This window comes from Onychostruthus taczanowskii, unplaced genomic scaffold (genome assembly GCF_017590055.1).
Source record: "Onychostruthus taczanowskii isolate IOZ18803 unplaced genomic scaffold, ASM1759005v1 scaffold16, whole genome shotgun sequence".
NCBI lineage: Eukaryota > Metazoa > Chordata > Aves > Passeriformes > Passeridae > Onychostruthus > Onychostruthus taczanowskii.
Genome location: NW_024498795.1, coordinates 1,355,143 through 1,371,809, shown reverse-complemented (window position 1 = coordinate 1,371,809; position 16,667 = coordinate 1,355,143). Strand labels below are relative to the sequence as shown.

Here is a 16,667-nt window from a genome sequence, read left to right as displayed (position 1 = left end):
AAAAACGATAGTCAGTTCCTTAAGAAACCCTAATGACTATAAAGAAAAACAGCCACAGAGCTCATTTAAAATTGTTTGGAATTAGCCTGACTATCAATGTTAGATCAAGCTCTAGACATCATGTAAAAATGCAATTTAGGTAAAACATTAGCTGTGACAACATACCTTCATCCTCTTGGGATGCAATCCTTTACGTTTAAATGACAGCATTCTCAAACAAGTAACAGCTTGAACTGCTGTTTGAAGTTGAAAACCTATCTAAACTTCATGAAACACTAATTTAATTGAGATATATTGGGACTTAAAATGAAAGGTAAAATGGCTCACCTTTCTGTTTCCTTCTCATAATTTACCAGCTGCAGTAGGTTTTCAATCCCATGGTACCATGACAGATTCCAAGCTGTTTTAAGCATATCTGCCACAGGTTTCATAGCCAAGCACTCAGAAGACAATGGCACCACAACAGTATTAGGGCTAACTACATGATGAGCAGTGATCCTGACTGGGAGATGATACCTAAAAATATCCAAATAACAACAACAATTTTTTTGGAAGTGGTTGGTGAGAGTTTTTTTTGTCTGCTCATTTTTAAATTAAGTGCTTTATTACAACCAGCTTGTAAGTTTGCAAATAAAGTTCTTGAAACTCTTTTACAGAGAACAAAGGCATGGAGAAAAAAATTCCCTATGTAAAAACGCTGATGTCATCATCATAAAAATGCTTTGATCAAGGTTCCCCTTCATTCTGTCACTTCCATACTTCAGGAAGGACAGCAAATGGAAGTCAGCAGTTAACTGTAAAACAATCAAAACCAATGAACCAACGAAGCAGCCAGCACCCACACATACCTTCTAACAACAGCAACAGGTAAACTGAAGGCAGGTACCTCAGTATTATTACTGGCTATGCCACCAGCCCTGCAAGAGATTAAGTCATAGTTATTACGCTCTATTTTAAGATTTGATTTTCTCCTAATGCTACATATGTTATTTCCTTATTATTTCTCCATTTAGCTAGATCTTTACTAACCCATTGGTGAATAATTTGTATTAATAAACAACATTTTGTCAAGATTATCCAACATTAAGATATTTCTGAAATCACACACATAATGGAATACTTATTGCAGATATACTGTACATTAAAAACTCCACATACTTGTTTCCTTTTTTCTCTTAGAGGAAAAACCACACATAAGTATTTTCAGTATATTTCACGTGTGTGAATTCTAAAAGCATATTTTTCATGCACATGCAGGTTTTAAATACAATATCATAAGATGAGGTCTGTTGCTTCAAAGACAACTGCTACACTTAAAAGCTAAAGTAAATAGAAGAATTCTAATTAAGCTAAAAAAACATGTCTACAGCTAGCTATTTGATTTTTGTAGTTTTCATTAATGGAAAAGATGCATTACAGACCAATCAAGGGTTTTGAAAAATAAACTTAAAATTAACACTAAGGTATTCATAGTGCAAAATTGTACCATGTAGGCCTCCAGAGCATGTAACCCAATTATTGAAACAATCTGGACTACAAATATGCAATTTTGGATCTATAAAAGTTTGGGGTATAACTTGTCTGGAGAGATATAAAAATTTATTTCTATTAAAAACTTAAATTTTTCTACAATATGCTATTAAATAAGTGGATTTTCATACCATGTTTCTGTTCTTGCTACTTCATCAAACAACAGAAGACAAAGCAATACTGTGGTTTCAGTTAAAACAGCACGATCGCTTTGGAGTATCAGGGAAACTGAATAAAACAAAGATATTTAAAGATATGTTAGGAAAAAACTGATACCTAATAATACATAGAAGAAAAGTAGTTAAAAGCAACTGCTTTCCACAGTTTCCTGCCAACACTTTCAACACATGCCACAACATGGGAAAACTAGCACACAGTGATTTATCTTTTAAATATCAGAATATGATATCATGAAGTGATCCAAAGTTCTTAAGAAGGTATTTTATGAAACATTAACCATCTTTTGACAGGGGTATTACAATGGAAATACAGTTCTCACCTCTGAATAGCAAAAGCAGTAGAGAAGGTTGCTGTGCTAGGGACAGGCGAACAACTGGGTCAGCACACACAATTTTGCGTAGGAGTGTCAGACACGGTACCACTATGGATTCCATAAGCTGCAGGAACAGAGAAAAAGATTAAATAAATAAAACTATCAGTAAAATTTATTATGATGCACTTAACATAGACTAATACTGTCCCACTATTAAGCAATAAATTCCATTATTTGTAAAAGAGAAGTCTAGAACTTACTTAGACAAGCACATTTCAGCTAGATGACAACTGCATATTCTCAGAAAAATTTTTTACTTCTTGATTCATTTTATTATTAATTGATGGTAATTTTATTGGTCTCTGGCTTCATAACAGAATTGTAACATTTGCTTTCAAATTACAGAATTTTTAAAAGGATATATGTAAGCTGAAGGATTTTTAAAAAAATCAAGTATTTGCAACAATCTAAATTTATTTATTTTAAAAAAATGTAAATAGTTTATTATATCACCCTAATTTTCTGGATCCCAGCTTGTCAGATCATAAGAATGGAAAGCAGTTTGCTAAAAGTTAAAGTACCAATGAATGGCCAAAAATACAACCAAAGTCACAACTCCTAAGAATGAGAAGGGAGTATTTCTTTCACAGTATTATTACTTTGCCTATGAGTTTCTGCCTTTAAAATCTGTTTTGTAAACAGCATCAACAAATAAATTTTATTTTCATTCCACAAGAATGAAAGCCCCTACTTATCTAGTATGGAAAAAATCTTTTGCACAGTTATATATAAAGCCTTATTTAGATGCTGACTTTTATTTCTACTACTTCTTTCATTTTCTTTTCTCAGTGGCCACTTTTCTAAGAACATGTAAGATTTTTTGTTGAATTTTCCTTGATATTGACTCTGAAATTTTTAAAAATCATTCAAGGGGAGAACCAAGGATCATGACTAAATTCCCTCAGGATAGTGTCCAAATGACACAGACTCCAAAGAGTTGTTGCCTGAGCCCTTCCTGGATTAGATTAAACTTTAAAATAATATTTTTAGCCCTTTATAAAATTCATCCCAGACCCTTACTTGATTATGAAGAATCTGCTCAGGGCAATATATTTCCCATGCTTGTCCTTCTTTATTATTGAGTAATATCTACTCACTACCCAAACCAAAACAACAGTTTCATTTCTTTCTCTTTCTAAAGAAGATACTATAAAACTGACACAAAAAAACCAACCCAATATTCAGAAACCTGAGGAACCCAGTATTTCAATTTCTTCAACTGCATTAGAACAGTTTACTGAAGTACTTCTATACAAGAGATCGTAAATTGGACAAGACATTCTTTAATGCTATAGAGATAATCTTAGATAGTGATAATCTGGGGAAAAAACTGCTATTTCTGAAAAAGTAACTTTCATTAGTTTGACAAAAAAAAAAAAAAAAGAATTCCATTAAACATCAAGCAGCTCTTTTCTCTAGAATATTTTTAGAAAAAAAAAAGTCATTACTACATGAAAATTCTCATGGTTTCTTAAAAAAACTCAAGGTTTGGACTGCTGGAATGCAGTAACAATACTATGCAAGAAAGCCAAAAATCTTTATCCACTCAAGTCACGTTGAACACTTTCTAGCTTAAATGTGCTTGCATGAAATGATTTCAAGGAATGAATTCCAGAAAAAAAAAAAAAATCAAGCATCAGATTACCCACATATTACAAAAACAGAAAGCACCATCATCTATGCCAAGAGACCCTCCCTGGTGAAGTGATCTTCTATTCGTCAGAAAATTATTTATACCTGAAATTCAATCTGACACGTTTACAATAGCACATCATACAATTACATCTCAATTTTTAATTACAATTTGCTTCAAAATTTAAGTTTAGAGACTATTATACATAATATTTTGCTTTTTAATGATCATTAAACTTTTTTTGTACTCTACTGAGAAAGCTTTCAGGGAAGTTTTGGTTCATTCCGGAACCTCGCATACACAACTCTCAGGAAATCTTTTCTCACAGGTAGGGAAACCGATCTTCTCTCATTAAAAGAATCTTAGCATTATCAAAACGAGAACAAAATACATATTTTAATTATAATTGTTATTGAACACTTGCATCAAGTGCTGTGTCAATGCATGAAGACCAGTGTTGCAAGTGCAGAAAAAGGCAGACTCTACGACTGTCATGCTGTGCAATGCTTGCAGAAGAACCTCTAACAACACTTTTACCTTGCCATCCACGTGTACACACTCATTAAGGTAGGCCAATATCTTTTCTATCACACCTAACTTTTTCAGAATGTCATGCATTTTGGTATCTGTAGGAAAAGCAAAAGATAGCAAGAATGACTGGTTCTGCATGCATTTAATATCAAAATGGTTAATATTAATATTGTTTAATGTGATTACAAACTCTTGCTATCTATAATAAGTCTCTAATATTGCCAATCAATCAACAGTAATACAGATCTCTAGCAAGGCAAGACTTCTCAAAGTATTTTTACCTGACTATAGTAGCCTCTTGAACACCAGATTCTCAAATATGTTACATAAATTCCCACAAGAATTTTATGTTGAAAAATTACAGGTATCCCACTGCAACTCAATTTTAGTCAAACAAGGATGTCACTTCAAATATTTTAAAAGACTTTAACAGTTTAATATGGAATTGAAAATGGTATTTACTTAATCACCATGAAAGTATTTTCCACTGATATTACCCTTTAGAGTAGTTGGTTTAAGAAGATTCAACAACATAAACTGCAGAAAGGTATGACATTTGAATTGGTTGGGTTGGTTTGTTTTTTAATAAAATGTTTGTTTTTAATTAAAAGTGATCCTTCAAATGCAATTTGTCCTGATAAAACTGCATTTTTTTCCTTCACAATTTCATCCTATGCTTTGTTTCAAATTTGAGACATCTGAAAATTTTTGCAGTCATAACTACATATGTTTTATGAGACAAAGGAGATACACTTCCCTATTTTTGTGTCAATTTTTCTGACAGTATTTTTAATATTATCTAAGATTTCACCTTCCATTGTAAAGAACTTATGTACTCTCATTAGAATCCAAATTCCTTGAATTAGAGTTTGAGTATATACAGTAAAGACATCAAAGACAGTTATGCACCAAGTGAAATAATGCTCTTAGATTGCTTACTTGCATTGTAATTCAACCACTTCTTTTTACCAAAATTCACATAATAAAAATTACAAAGAGGACCCTTAGCACAAGCATGCAGACAACCTAGCAAAACTTCAAGCTCACAAATGACCAGCACATGAACACAAATTTTCAGAAGAATTTTACCTTCTAAAATAACAACCAGCTGCTCAGCTGCAGACTTCCGTAAAACTAGGTCAACAGCATCAGAAGTCAAAATGTCATACAGCTTTTCAACAGTTTCTGCCTAAAAGTAAAACCATATTAGATTTGCATCCAGGATACTACCATGAAACAAAGATACCAGCCAAATTTCCTAACAGGAAGTAGAAAAGAAAAATATCCTAATTATTTATTAGAATGTATTTGATTAAATCCTACATAAATGTAAGAGGAATGGATTAGGTTACAATCTTTTTGCAATAAATCTCTAATAACATCTGTGGAATATGAAAACCAGTTTCTAGTGCATCATAGCTGCAGAATTCTAACAAATAATGGCTAATTTATGTAGGCCTACGGAAATCTTAACACTATGCTGAAATGCTAGAACATGCTTTTAAGTTTATGAAGGGGACTGACTTTTAATGGCAATAGAGTCAAGCATCTAAGCACTTGCTTATCATATTGTTAATCAGAAAGTATTGAGGGGAAGGAAGAAAGGAGAATGGAAGGGAGATGAGAAATCAGAAAGAAAAAAAGAGAGGTATTCCCTTGAGTCATAAACTCATTATTTGCTTCAAACTTTGCAACAGCAGCAATATTAAGTAAACACAGATATAAGTTTGCAATCTGTTTTAAAATATTTCATATTAAAAATTATTTGCACCTGTTTTAGTAAAAATTATTTTTGTGGGGAAAAAATATGTGAGAAAAATCTATCCACACAGAATGAAATTGCTATGAAGAGACTAAGCCTGTCTTCTCTGCAATTAAATCATTCCTGCAGAGAACAAAAAGAGGAACGACTTTTTTCTTAGTGTTGCAAATGGTAGCATAAGAACTACTGTTTCAGTGCACACAGAAAGAATACATCAACAGATTTCTTTCTATGAAACAAGGCAATTTGTATGAAATTGCAACTTCTGAAAGTGGAAATTCAGAGACTAAACAGGTAGAAGAGCAAAATTAGAGAGTTTACCAACCTTAATTATTGAGTTCATTTTATCATCCAATTTTAGCTCCATAGCTCCCTCTATAATAAATAAGTTTGAAATGCTGGAAAGGACATTACCATCCAGGCACGGGCGTTTCAGGTTTGCCCCTTCTTCACTAAGAACATGGAATGCTAAATGTTTAGCAGCCACAGAACGAACCCTAAATGAACAAATACTTAAAATAAATATATAAAGCACTCATACTGGAAAATTTCAGCCATATAGTTAGAAATTAATTCATTTTAAAAGTTAATATGTGGTGGAAGTACCAAATTCAGAATTCATTAATCAATCTTTCAAATCAACATTTAGGAGAAGACATTATTGTCATCAAGATGAGATGATGTGCTGAAACACTCCAGAGCATTACTCACAGCTGCTTTTTTGAGAAGAGAAGGCGCAGAGCAGCCTGTAGTCTGGGAGTTCCCGGGAGAATGCCCTCTCCTTTGTCAGTCGTTGTTTCACTCAAAGAGAGGATGCATTTACCTAAAGTATCTTTTGTGTCAGCATAACCCTAAGTGAAACAAACAGCAAACAGAAATTTCCAGAATTACTGGAAAAAATCCACTTATTAACTTAGCAAATTAGACAAGGTAATTAATTCCATTTTAGGGGCTAAAGGAGAGTGTGGAAAGAGCAGCATAAAAAAAAAAAAAAACAACTATGCAGCTATTTTTAAGAAAACATTCAAATTCTGCAGATTAATATTTCTCTGTGAAAAAAAAATTAATAAATCATCTTGTATATAAATTAAAGTAAAAATTTCTTTACATGGGTCGGAGGTGCTTTGAACCAAATCTTCACCCTTCAATCTGTTAACATGATTCTGCTCTATAAAGTCAGTTTCCATTCCCATAAATAAAATTTAGTCCCTACAAGAAAATTATTTTAAAACATTAAATTCTACCTATTTTCAGATCTTCATCAAAGCGTTTTTGCACACAGACAAAAGGAAATCAGCTATATCAAGTAGTGATATTACAAACTTTTAAAAGTAGAGCAAAATACAATGCATTTTATATGCATCTGGTAAACACAGACCTCTGGTATACCCTACTGTGGTATCTATTGTACAAAGCCACTACAGGCTACAGAATAGAGGGAAATTCTACTCACAAACATTTCTCACATGTTTAGCCTACATCTTATATTATATCCCCAACTATTTGATCTTGAATGTCAATCACTTGTAAAATATATATGCAGGTAACATAAAAAAGTTCTAATGACTGGTTGAGAAAGCTCTGAAATAACCCTTCTCCCTTCTCCTTTAAGTTCTCAGTGTATTTCCTCTACATATTTTTCTTTCTTAGCCATCTATTTCACGGCCCATCTTATTTGCAATTTCTCCTCATTTTTGCCTTGATTTTTGTGCAACTTGCATATAGAGAAAAGTTATATAAGCTACTTTTTCAAAATAGGGCAATACTGAGGTGCAGGCAATTAATGAACACACAGCAGGGAAACAAGTAAGTAGGTATAAATATTGAGTGTGATTTTTTGGAGAAAATGAAGACAAAAGGTATACTTGAATTTATTAGCTGAGAAATAAAGCAAAAAAACCAGATACCAAGCAAACGCAGCAAAATATCTAATCTGGAAGACTAAGAGCAGACCACAATACGGAAATTTCAAGTACTAGTAAAAGAACAGTAAAGAATCCAGATGAAGTAATCACGCTGAAAATCCAACTGAGAAAGGCAAAAGTTCCATTTAGATCAAGCTGAGAATAAAAATAATGAAAATTAAATTTGTACGTTGTTGGAAACATGAAAACTAAGGTTCAAGAGATATTTCTGTAATATTGAAAAAAAAAATCAAAAACCAATAAAAAATAGTTTAGGCTGATTGCTATTTTTTGAGTGTGTATTTGATCAGAAAACTATTACAGAGGAGCTACAGTTTTCAAATTTAAGACATGGGAGACATTCCAGTAATTATGAATGCTTTAATCTGTCATTGCATTATCCACTTATATCTTCAAAACTTTTAAGCCCCAGTCAGTACTGGCTATTTGTGCTACAATATTTCAAATTTCATGCACAAGTAATACCAGGCTAGGACACCTATATTAGGACACCTATAAAATATTTCTCCAATTGACACCTGATAGAACAAATCTGTATGTATGCTACTGTTTATCTATTTTCCATCTGCTACTTCTATCTGTTATTTAACCTGATATATGTGATTGCATACACCAAATTCAGATTAAAACACTTAGAAGTACCTGTAAAACAGGAATTACAGGACAGAGGGCCTCAATAAACTTGTTCCAAGTCATTACTTCCATCATTAACCGTCCTTGCAACAGATGTATCAGAATGGCCTTGGCTGTAGAGTTCACCTGCTCAATAAGAAAAAAAACAATCCACTAATGCAACCACCAATGTGTCTAAGTCAGTTTGTCAATGCTGTAATTGGAAATGTTATACAAAAACATCTCAAAGACAAAAAATGTTTACTGCAGAATACTACACTTAATTGCCAGTTCAACTACATATTAAGTTGTTCGAAAAGCCTCCAAGAGAAAACACACAAATAGTTCTGCCTCAACAGCACATAATTATTTTCTCCTTAGAACTCTGGTTTCTCTTTTCGAAATAAAATAAATCATTACTTAAAACTTCTACACCTATTGGTCCCTCTATCCTGCAGGTAAAAGCAATTCTGTTTCTCTTCTTTCCTGACCTTGCCTTCTGAGGCATTTTATTCCTGGTCTATTATATGCTTCTGAAATACAAGAAAGACAAGAGACTTAAAGCCATTATGTGGCTTTAAGTTATGTGTTACGTGGCCATTTCACTTTCCTGAGGCAAAGAGTCAAACTAAGGCGGCTACCGAATATTTCAAGCTGTATCATAATTAATCTAAAGTTCTCTATCAAAACCAAAAAAGCTGTATGATACAGCACTTACACTGCATTAACATATCCAGTATATAATCTACATAACATGTAATATTAGAGTATTTACAAGCTAAAATTATTAATGCAATGAGAACATAGGAAAAAAGCCCAGCTTATCATAATTAATTAGTCCTTACATAGTGTGAAAACACCTACCTTCAGCAGCTAAAACCGTGCATTTTATGCCAGAGCTAAAAATGCTCTCACCCCGGGCAACAAGGATAGCCTTTAATAATATCACTCTAGCCTATCTTTAGAGAAAGACTGGCTTTACAGAATCATATAGCAAATATCAAGCCAAACTTGAAATACAAGGTTTTTGTCAATTTTTTTCTCAATGTCACATGCCTAAAAGATTAAACTGATACTTCATGAACACTTAAGCAGCAGTTATACAGCAAGAAGTAATATAAATTAAAAAAATACTTGGATACAATGTCCTTCATCTATTTTGTTAGAAATATAATAAAAATGCACTGTAAGGTAGGAAACAAAATGTGACAAATTTGTAAATAGGCACTATCTCTGATTTCTTAAATTCTGCATCAATTGAAATGTATTTCTTTTGCTTGAACAACCACTAATACAGAAAACTCTCAGTCTTTTTAATAACATATCCAATAGAGTAGCCAAAATAAATGCTTTCCTTGCAAAAGATAAATTACGTTCAAGGCATAAACATATAGCACATTCTCAGACATTTTATTTCTCTCTTTAAAATGCTCACATCTAAAAAAATCACTTTTAAATGGAACTGTGCCTAATACTGAATTTAAAAAAAAGTCTCATTCCAGAAGAGAAGCTAAAAATATATAAATAATTTGTTAGTCAGTATCCTTTCTGACTGTAGGGATGTTATTGCTCAGGTATAAAGGAGTTGTTATAAAGAACAGAGGTAACTTTATGTCCTCTCACAACTCCCTACTTAGCTCTATAGGCCAGTGGACACATGTTAAGCAGTCATACATATAAGTTAACCCAATGGAAATTTGGTCCTATCCTACATTATAGAACAATTCTATAATACTCCGGTAACTATATTTAAACACAGATGTTTGTGGTGGTGAAATACAATTATATAGCAGAGACTTGCAGATTTAAAGTGTCTTTTTGTTTCTCAGCCATTTCAGAGGTTACCCCACTTTTACAAAACTTGAGGTTACCCCACTTTTACAAAACTTGAGACTTCAAAGTTCATGTTTCCCATAAATGTGAAGTACCATACATACTTTTTCATCATACATACATTTTACTAGGGCTCAATATTACAGGAAAAAAGTAAAAAGGTAGCTTATTCCATTTTTCATTAGTATTTATTACAGTTACTAGCATCCTATGCACATAGTATTATCTTGTCTCTGAATTAATTGTATAAAAAATCCTTCCATTTACTACAAGCTTACTATTTGCATAGCTTTCCTGTATGCAAGAAACCATATTTGGTCAAAACTTCAAGTAAGCATTAGACCACTATGGAGAATATCAACACCTACTCTGCATGCACACCAACTTACAAAGGCAGCTAGCAAACACCGTACCTCATTCTTATCTTCCTGAAGGCCAAATGTGCAGATTTCATACAACACTTTAGGGTGCAGAAGAAAATGTATTCCCTGGCAGACTGAAGGCACGGGCTTCGCAATATGATGGATACCTAGACAGTCCTTCAGAGAAAATAAAGTTGGTTAGTTTAAAAATTCAAGTCAGTCTCCACTATCACGTCTTGTTTTATAGACAGACCAAAGTTGTCATGCAGTAAAAGACTTTTTCTATGCCCTTTGGAGGACTAGTTTTGAAAGCTAAACATGACAGCCCTGGAAAAAACACAATCTGTTTGGATCACTGATTGGAAACTCCTGTTACTGCACAAGACTAAGAAATAGAAAATAATTTTGGCTTTATTTTGAATAATTATGAAAATAAATTTTAAAACTTTATATTGCACTAAATAAGACAATGTTTGGCATTACATTACAATAAGAAAAACCTAAAACAGGCTGGTAAAAATCTTGCAAAAAGAGACAAGTGTCATTCAGCAGAGATAAGGGTTTTTTTCAGAGAGACTAGTTCCAGCATATCAATACATTAGTGGATTGTGCTACAAGCACACCAGGTGCAGATTATGTCCATAATAGAAATTAAAGTTCCAATCAAGTATTATATGAAAACACAAAAATTATTTTTATTTTTTGAGCCAATATTACTGAATACCTAAAATGACCCGATAAATATGACACTGCCATTTCCCAGCATAGAGTACAGCCATACTTTCAGGAAGTTCATGCTCTTTATCCCTTGGGCTATCATTACAAAAAACTAAGGCCATGACAAAATACCCATGTAAAAAAACCCAAAACACACACAACATGGCTCCATAACAGGGAAAAAAACCCCAAAGAAAACAAAATACAAACAACATTAGGAGTATTTTAGTATATAAAAGGATTTACCTGTTCTTTACGTATCATTTTTAAGTGCAGTACCTGAAGTCTAACCTAACCAAGTAGATTTAATATCAAGAATGTAACAGCAAACTGCAAGCCCAGGCCTATGCTGATTTTTCAGCATATAGCACAGTAAAGAGAATTTGTATTAAAAATGCTTCTAATGACAAAACCATACAACATGCATTATTGAGTGCAACACCAAGAGTGTTAAGTAAGCATTAATTCAAACCTTAACCACTTCCAAACAGCAGAGATAGGCTTCAGCTTTTATATTCAACAAAGGATGAGACAATAGATGGAGAAGCAACTTCTGACCCTCCACCTGAAGCAATGAGTTGGCTTCAGCAGACTTCCAACTAAAAATAAAAAAATAGTTAATTAAACCAATTTATTTTACAGTACCTAAAGATTCCTACAAATATTTTCTCGTTAAATTTCAGGATAATCTCTGAAAAATACTTCCTGTAATGGTATACATTCTGGAAAACAGTAAAAAGTTCAGAGATGACAACACATTTGCCAAATTCATAGCATCAATCTTTGTGTTTGTATATTTTTATTTTTTTAAACGTGTAGGTAATCAAAGACCATAGTTTTTTCAAAACTCTCTGATCAAAATTAAGAGCCTAAAAAAATTGATGTTCATCTGAAAACATAAAATTCTATTGAGCTTCAGTAGATACCTTTGATCATATATATGATTATGAAAACCACCTGTGCTTTTAGAATTTTTTCATTATAGAGGTTAAAGTCCATCTCACTATCATGATGGGAATTGGTATTAGTTAAAAATTGAATTTCCTATTGCCTGAAACATCAATCAAACGATGATAAATTCTAAAAGCATTAGAACATTGAAAAACATTTTTACATTTCATCATTTAGAACAATTACATGAAAGCTCTTAAATGTAGTCTCCTTTGAAAAACATCCCTAAAGTCAAGTTCTGAATCAGTATATAATTAAATTTTTGTTCTTCGATAACTTTTTCAGGCACCATAACGTAACTTATTCTCTAACTAGAGACATGGAAAAATCGTAAAAGCAATAAAAATATGCTATTTAATAAATGAGATGCCATGTTGTAATATAAAGCATCTTGAATAAAGAAAGTCCTTTAGGATTTCTGAAAGAAAAATAAAAGTCAATTATACAAATATACTCAGGACAAAGGATTTTCAAGAAATCTGAAAGGCAAGTCAAAGTGTTTAAGACTGCTTCCTTATAAATCACATAGAATATAGTTAACTTTTTCGGAACTGAAATTCAGTTTTCAAGAAATCCAGAGAATGGCACAAAGCAGTCTGTTCAATGGCTAAAAGAAAATAATTGTTCCTACAAGGAATAAAGAAATGAGTTCCTACTTGAGAAACCTTTTCCACAAAACAAAAAAAAACACATTTTCTCAAGCAGAGTTTTAAATAGTAATATACTTACATATTTGAGCATATGTGAATGCATTCTTGAAGCAAGGGAAAGTGTAGGTGGAAGGGTAGACTACTCAAAGCCTGATCTGCCAGTTCTAGTAATTCAGAAAGATTCTTGTCCCCCTGTGAAATAAAATGAAGAAAAAGAATGAAACTAACAAAATCAGTAAAATTAAAAGTATCAAATATTACTGCATAATATTTTCAAATTTATCATAATTGAATACTAAGTAGGTTTTTGTCCAGTCTTTCACAGAGTTTATAATTAAATAATCCAAAACATTTCAACAAAAAAAAAAATTAGAACCTGTTCTGGGGAGCTGAAAGTCCTTCAGCTGCTGAGTCCCAATAAACTTCAATTAAACTCAGTAGGAATAATGTGTCTAAAGCATGAACACTAACACTATTCAAATCAGTATTTTTTTATCAATATGCATTTTATGTGAGAGGAATATAATAAAAGATTTAACTATTAAACTTTTAACATATCACTATTAATAAGCAAGTTAGATTTTTTTTTTAAATTTAAGTGCATATGTCTTCATCATATTTGGTAACGAAATACATTAAACATGAGCCATTTAAATTGGATGGAGTTAATTTCATTGTAAAGAGCATTTTATGAGCAAAGTAATGCTTCTATTAACTTCAGAACTTGACTAGACAAAGGATAGATTAACTCTGATTTAAGAGAGCACTATTTATATTCTGTATGATATTCACCTATATTAGTATCAATAGAACCAGCATTGTGCAAAATTGCTTATCCATTTGGATAATGGAGAAGTATATTTCAGTACTGTGCTAGAATCTCTTAATTAATAAAGCCGTTGTCTTCATAACAAAGAAAAACACAAACCTCAGCCAGTCTAGTTGTTGTTTACTAAAGCTGCAATTGCCAAAGTACTAGGGATTTAAAATTTTCTGAACTATATATTTAACTCCTGAACAACACACATGCACCCACACTATATATTTTAATAGATATAAAATAAATAGTGTACTGTATGAATATATAAATGCATATTATATATAAAGATATATATTGATATACAGGTATATGTATATGTATATAATAAGCAGAGTATTTGCTGCTCCTTTCTTTGCTCATAAGAGGTCCTGTGCCTTCTTCCAATTTCTAATTGTTTATTTCTTTGTACCTCAGATAAGATTTTTTACCAAGATCATGACTAGTATTAATGAAAACAAATATAAATTAACTACACCTTGTATCATACAGAATACTCATATTGGGGATCTTCCTCTGCTATGTTAGACTTTAATTTTTACTAGAGAGAAAAGAAAGTGAGGAAAGAAATTTGCCAACAGGAAATATTTTATATAATAAAGTTTCACACCTCCTTATGAGCTTCAACCATAAAGGTACAAGTGCATTCAATTGAATATGCAGCTTCTGAAACTTGTTTATAAATACTGTAGTTCTCAGTACTCATCTGCTCCAGATAGGCTGCAACGGATTCGTGTACGCTTGGGTATTCCAAGGAGAATGACATATCCAGTGAGAGAAGGAACAAAGCATTCAGCAAACTCTTTTGTGTAACTTTACTCGCCTTTGAAAAAGAAAGCAACTGTCAGAATAACAGCCTGAAAATACAGTAAAACCAACAATACCACTTGCAGTCATTCAACAAATACAATCATTACTGCTGCTACTGAAAATTTAGAAAACACATTTCATTAAATGAGTTTTATATGAAGAATTATTTTTTCTTCATTGAAAGTGATAGTTATTTAGATGTCACTCCTAATATCAGACCTGCAACCAGTCACAGAAATTGTGTATGATCCAGGCACGGCACACTGCTGGCCAGAGTCAATTCACTGTCTGACCACGAGATGGCAGAGAGTACACAAACCACAATTATTTCTGTATTTAAAAAGCTGTCCACAATTCAACATGGTCATATTACAAACTAAGGACTGGGATTTTTCTTGTTGCTTTGGGTTTTTTCTTTTATTTTTAATTAAAAGTGAACATGCTTCCAACTTAAATTTTGACCTCAAACACAGTAACTTTGTTATACACAGAATGGAAACTTTGCATTAGGCACACAAGAACATAAAAGACAAAAACCGTGAAAAGTCATTAGATTAGTACATCTACACTTATTTTCAGGTACAAGACTTAATATTTGTGACAAACCCCCAGTAACTGAAATCTTCTAATCCGATGGACTAATATTTAGGAAAAGCTACAATCCACTAAAAACTGGTCCAAAATTACAACTGATTCAGGTTTAAACATCTAACACTTTCCATCACACAAAAACTTCATCAGACCTTCCCAACTGAAATAAACAAAAAAATCCCCTCCACACTAAAAAAAAAAAAAACACAAAAAAAAAGAAAACAAAGCCCAAGAGGTACAACAGAATATTAAAAGAGTCAAAAAAAAAAAAAAAAAAAAAAAAAAAAAAAAAAAACCAAGAGGTACAACAGAATTTTAAAAGAGTACTGGAAGCAAAGAACAATTAAAATCACTCCAATTTACAAAATGTAATTGATTACTACATTCCATTAGAATAAGAGTGATGATTTTACATGTTACGTAATCCTACTCTTACTTGCATGCATACTACAAACGAGCAGAGGGCAGCAGAGCCTTGCAAACCATACATCATATCAGAAAAAAAAAACACTACAGGAAAAAAAAAGAATACTGAATTTCAAATTTCATTAAAAAACTGTATTAAAAATGTTCTGTTTATTTTATTTTTTTTTAAGATTTGTAATCTGCAGAATACACTGGTAAATGAAGAACAGACAAAATTGCCATCTGCGATCATACATCACCCAGTGCAAATCAGATTAATTTCTCTGTTCAAGAGGCTATTTTCTCAGTATTCACCCCTGAGGAAGGTATCTCTTGCTGCCCTCTTAAAATGCAAAATCAAGAGACAATCACTCATAATTAGTGATGACATACCTTTTCTACAGGGAGAAGTACTTGGAGCAATCTAACAGTGAAGAGTGAAATACTAATAAATGCCATTCTGTGATGCACCAGCATCACCTTGGGCTGTTCTGCACTTATATTGCTTTTGTGATATAATATAGTTTCTCCAAGCAAACCCAAGACCAGAAGCAATTTGTCTTTCTGAAAACAAAATCAGAAATACAATAATTAGAAAAAAATGAATCATCACTGTTTATTTACAGTGTTTACACAGCACCTGCAGTATCATCAGCAAAATTATGCCACATAAACTAAAATTGCATAAATGCTGCGAAATACATTGCAATATTTTTGTCACCTATGCATTAGTCCTAGACCTCAGTCTACTTTCACTATTAGTTCTAAATACTTTGCCCAATAATTACCCATTCCTGGTTGCTCCTTCCCCTTTTCTCTCCCACTTTTCTCTCTCCCCCCACCACCTTTACTTCTGCTCACTACACATTTTACCTTCTGAAATTTTACCTGAAGTTCAGTCTTAATAAGGAAATATTAAGTCCTCAGTTGAACCCGCTAATAAAGCTTTACCTTAAAATTGAAAAAAAAAAACAAAACAAAACAA

At 32.4% G+C, this 16,667-nt stretch overlaps 1 protein-coding gene across 1 annotated transcript in view; it reads right to left on the bottom strand.

The window, feature by feature from the left end:
• Window positions 1-16,667, bottom strand: part of RTTN (rotatin) — a 78,803-nt gene that overhangs the window by 46,513 nt on the left and 15,623 nt on the right. Inside the window, exons 11-24 of the mRNA XM_041399304.1 lie at window positions 16,076-16,246; window positions 14,487-14,699; window positions 13,139-13,251; window positions 11,931-12,057; window positions 10,793-10,918; window positions 8,577-8,693; window positions 6,721-6,860; window positions 6,335-6,506; window positions 5,337-5,436; window positions 4,254-4,342; window positions 2,030-2,147; window positions 1,662-1,758; window positions 849-917; window positions 328-516 (exon numbers count right to left, since the gene is read on the bottom strand). Coding sequence (XP_041255238.1) covers window positions 328-516; window positions 849-917; window positions 1,662-1,758; window positions 2,030-2,147; window positions 4,254-4,342; window positions 5,337-5,436; window positions 6,335-6,506; window positions 6,721-6,860; window positions 8,577-8,693; window positions 10,793-10,918; window positions 11,931-12,057; window positions 13,139-13,251; window positions 14,487-14,699; window positions 16,076-16,246 — 1,841 coding nt within the window. The remainder of the gene's footprint in view (window positions 1-327; window positions 517-848; window positions 918-1,661; window positions 1,759-2,029; window positions 2,148-4,253; window positions 4,343-5,336; window positions 5,437-6,334; window positions 6,507-6,720; window positions 6,861-8,576; window positions 8,694-10,792; window positions 10,919-11,930; window positions 12,058-13,138; window positions 13,252-14,486; window positions 14,700-16,075; window positions 16,247-16,667) is intronic.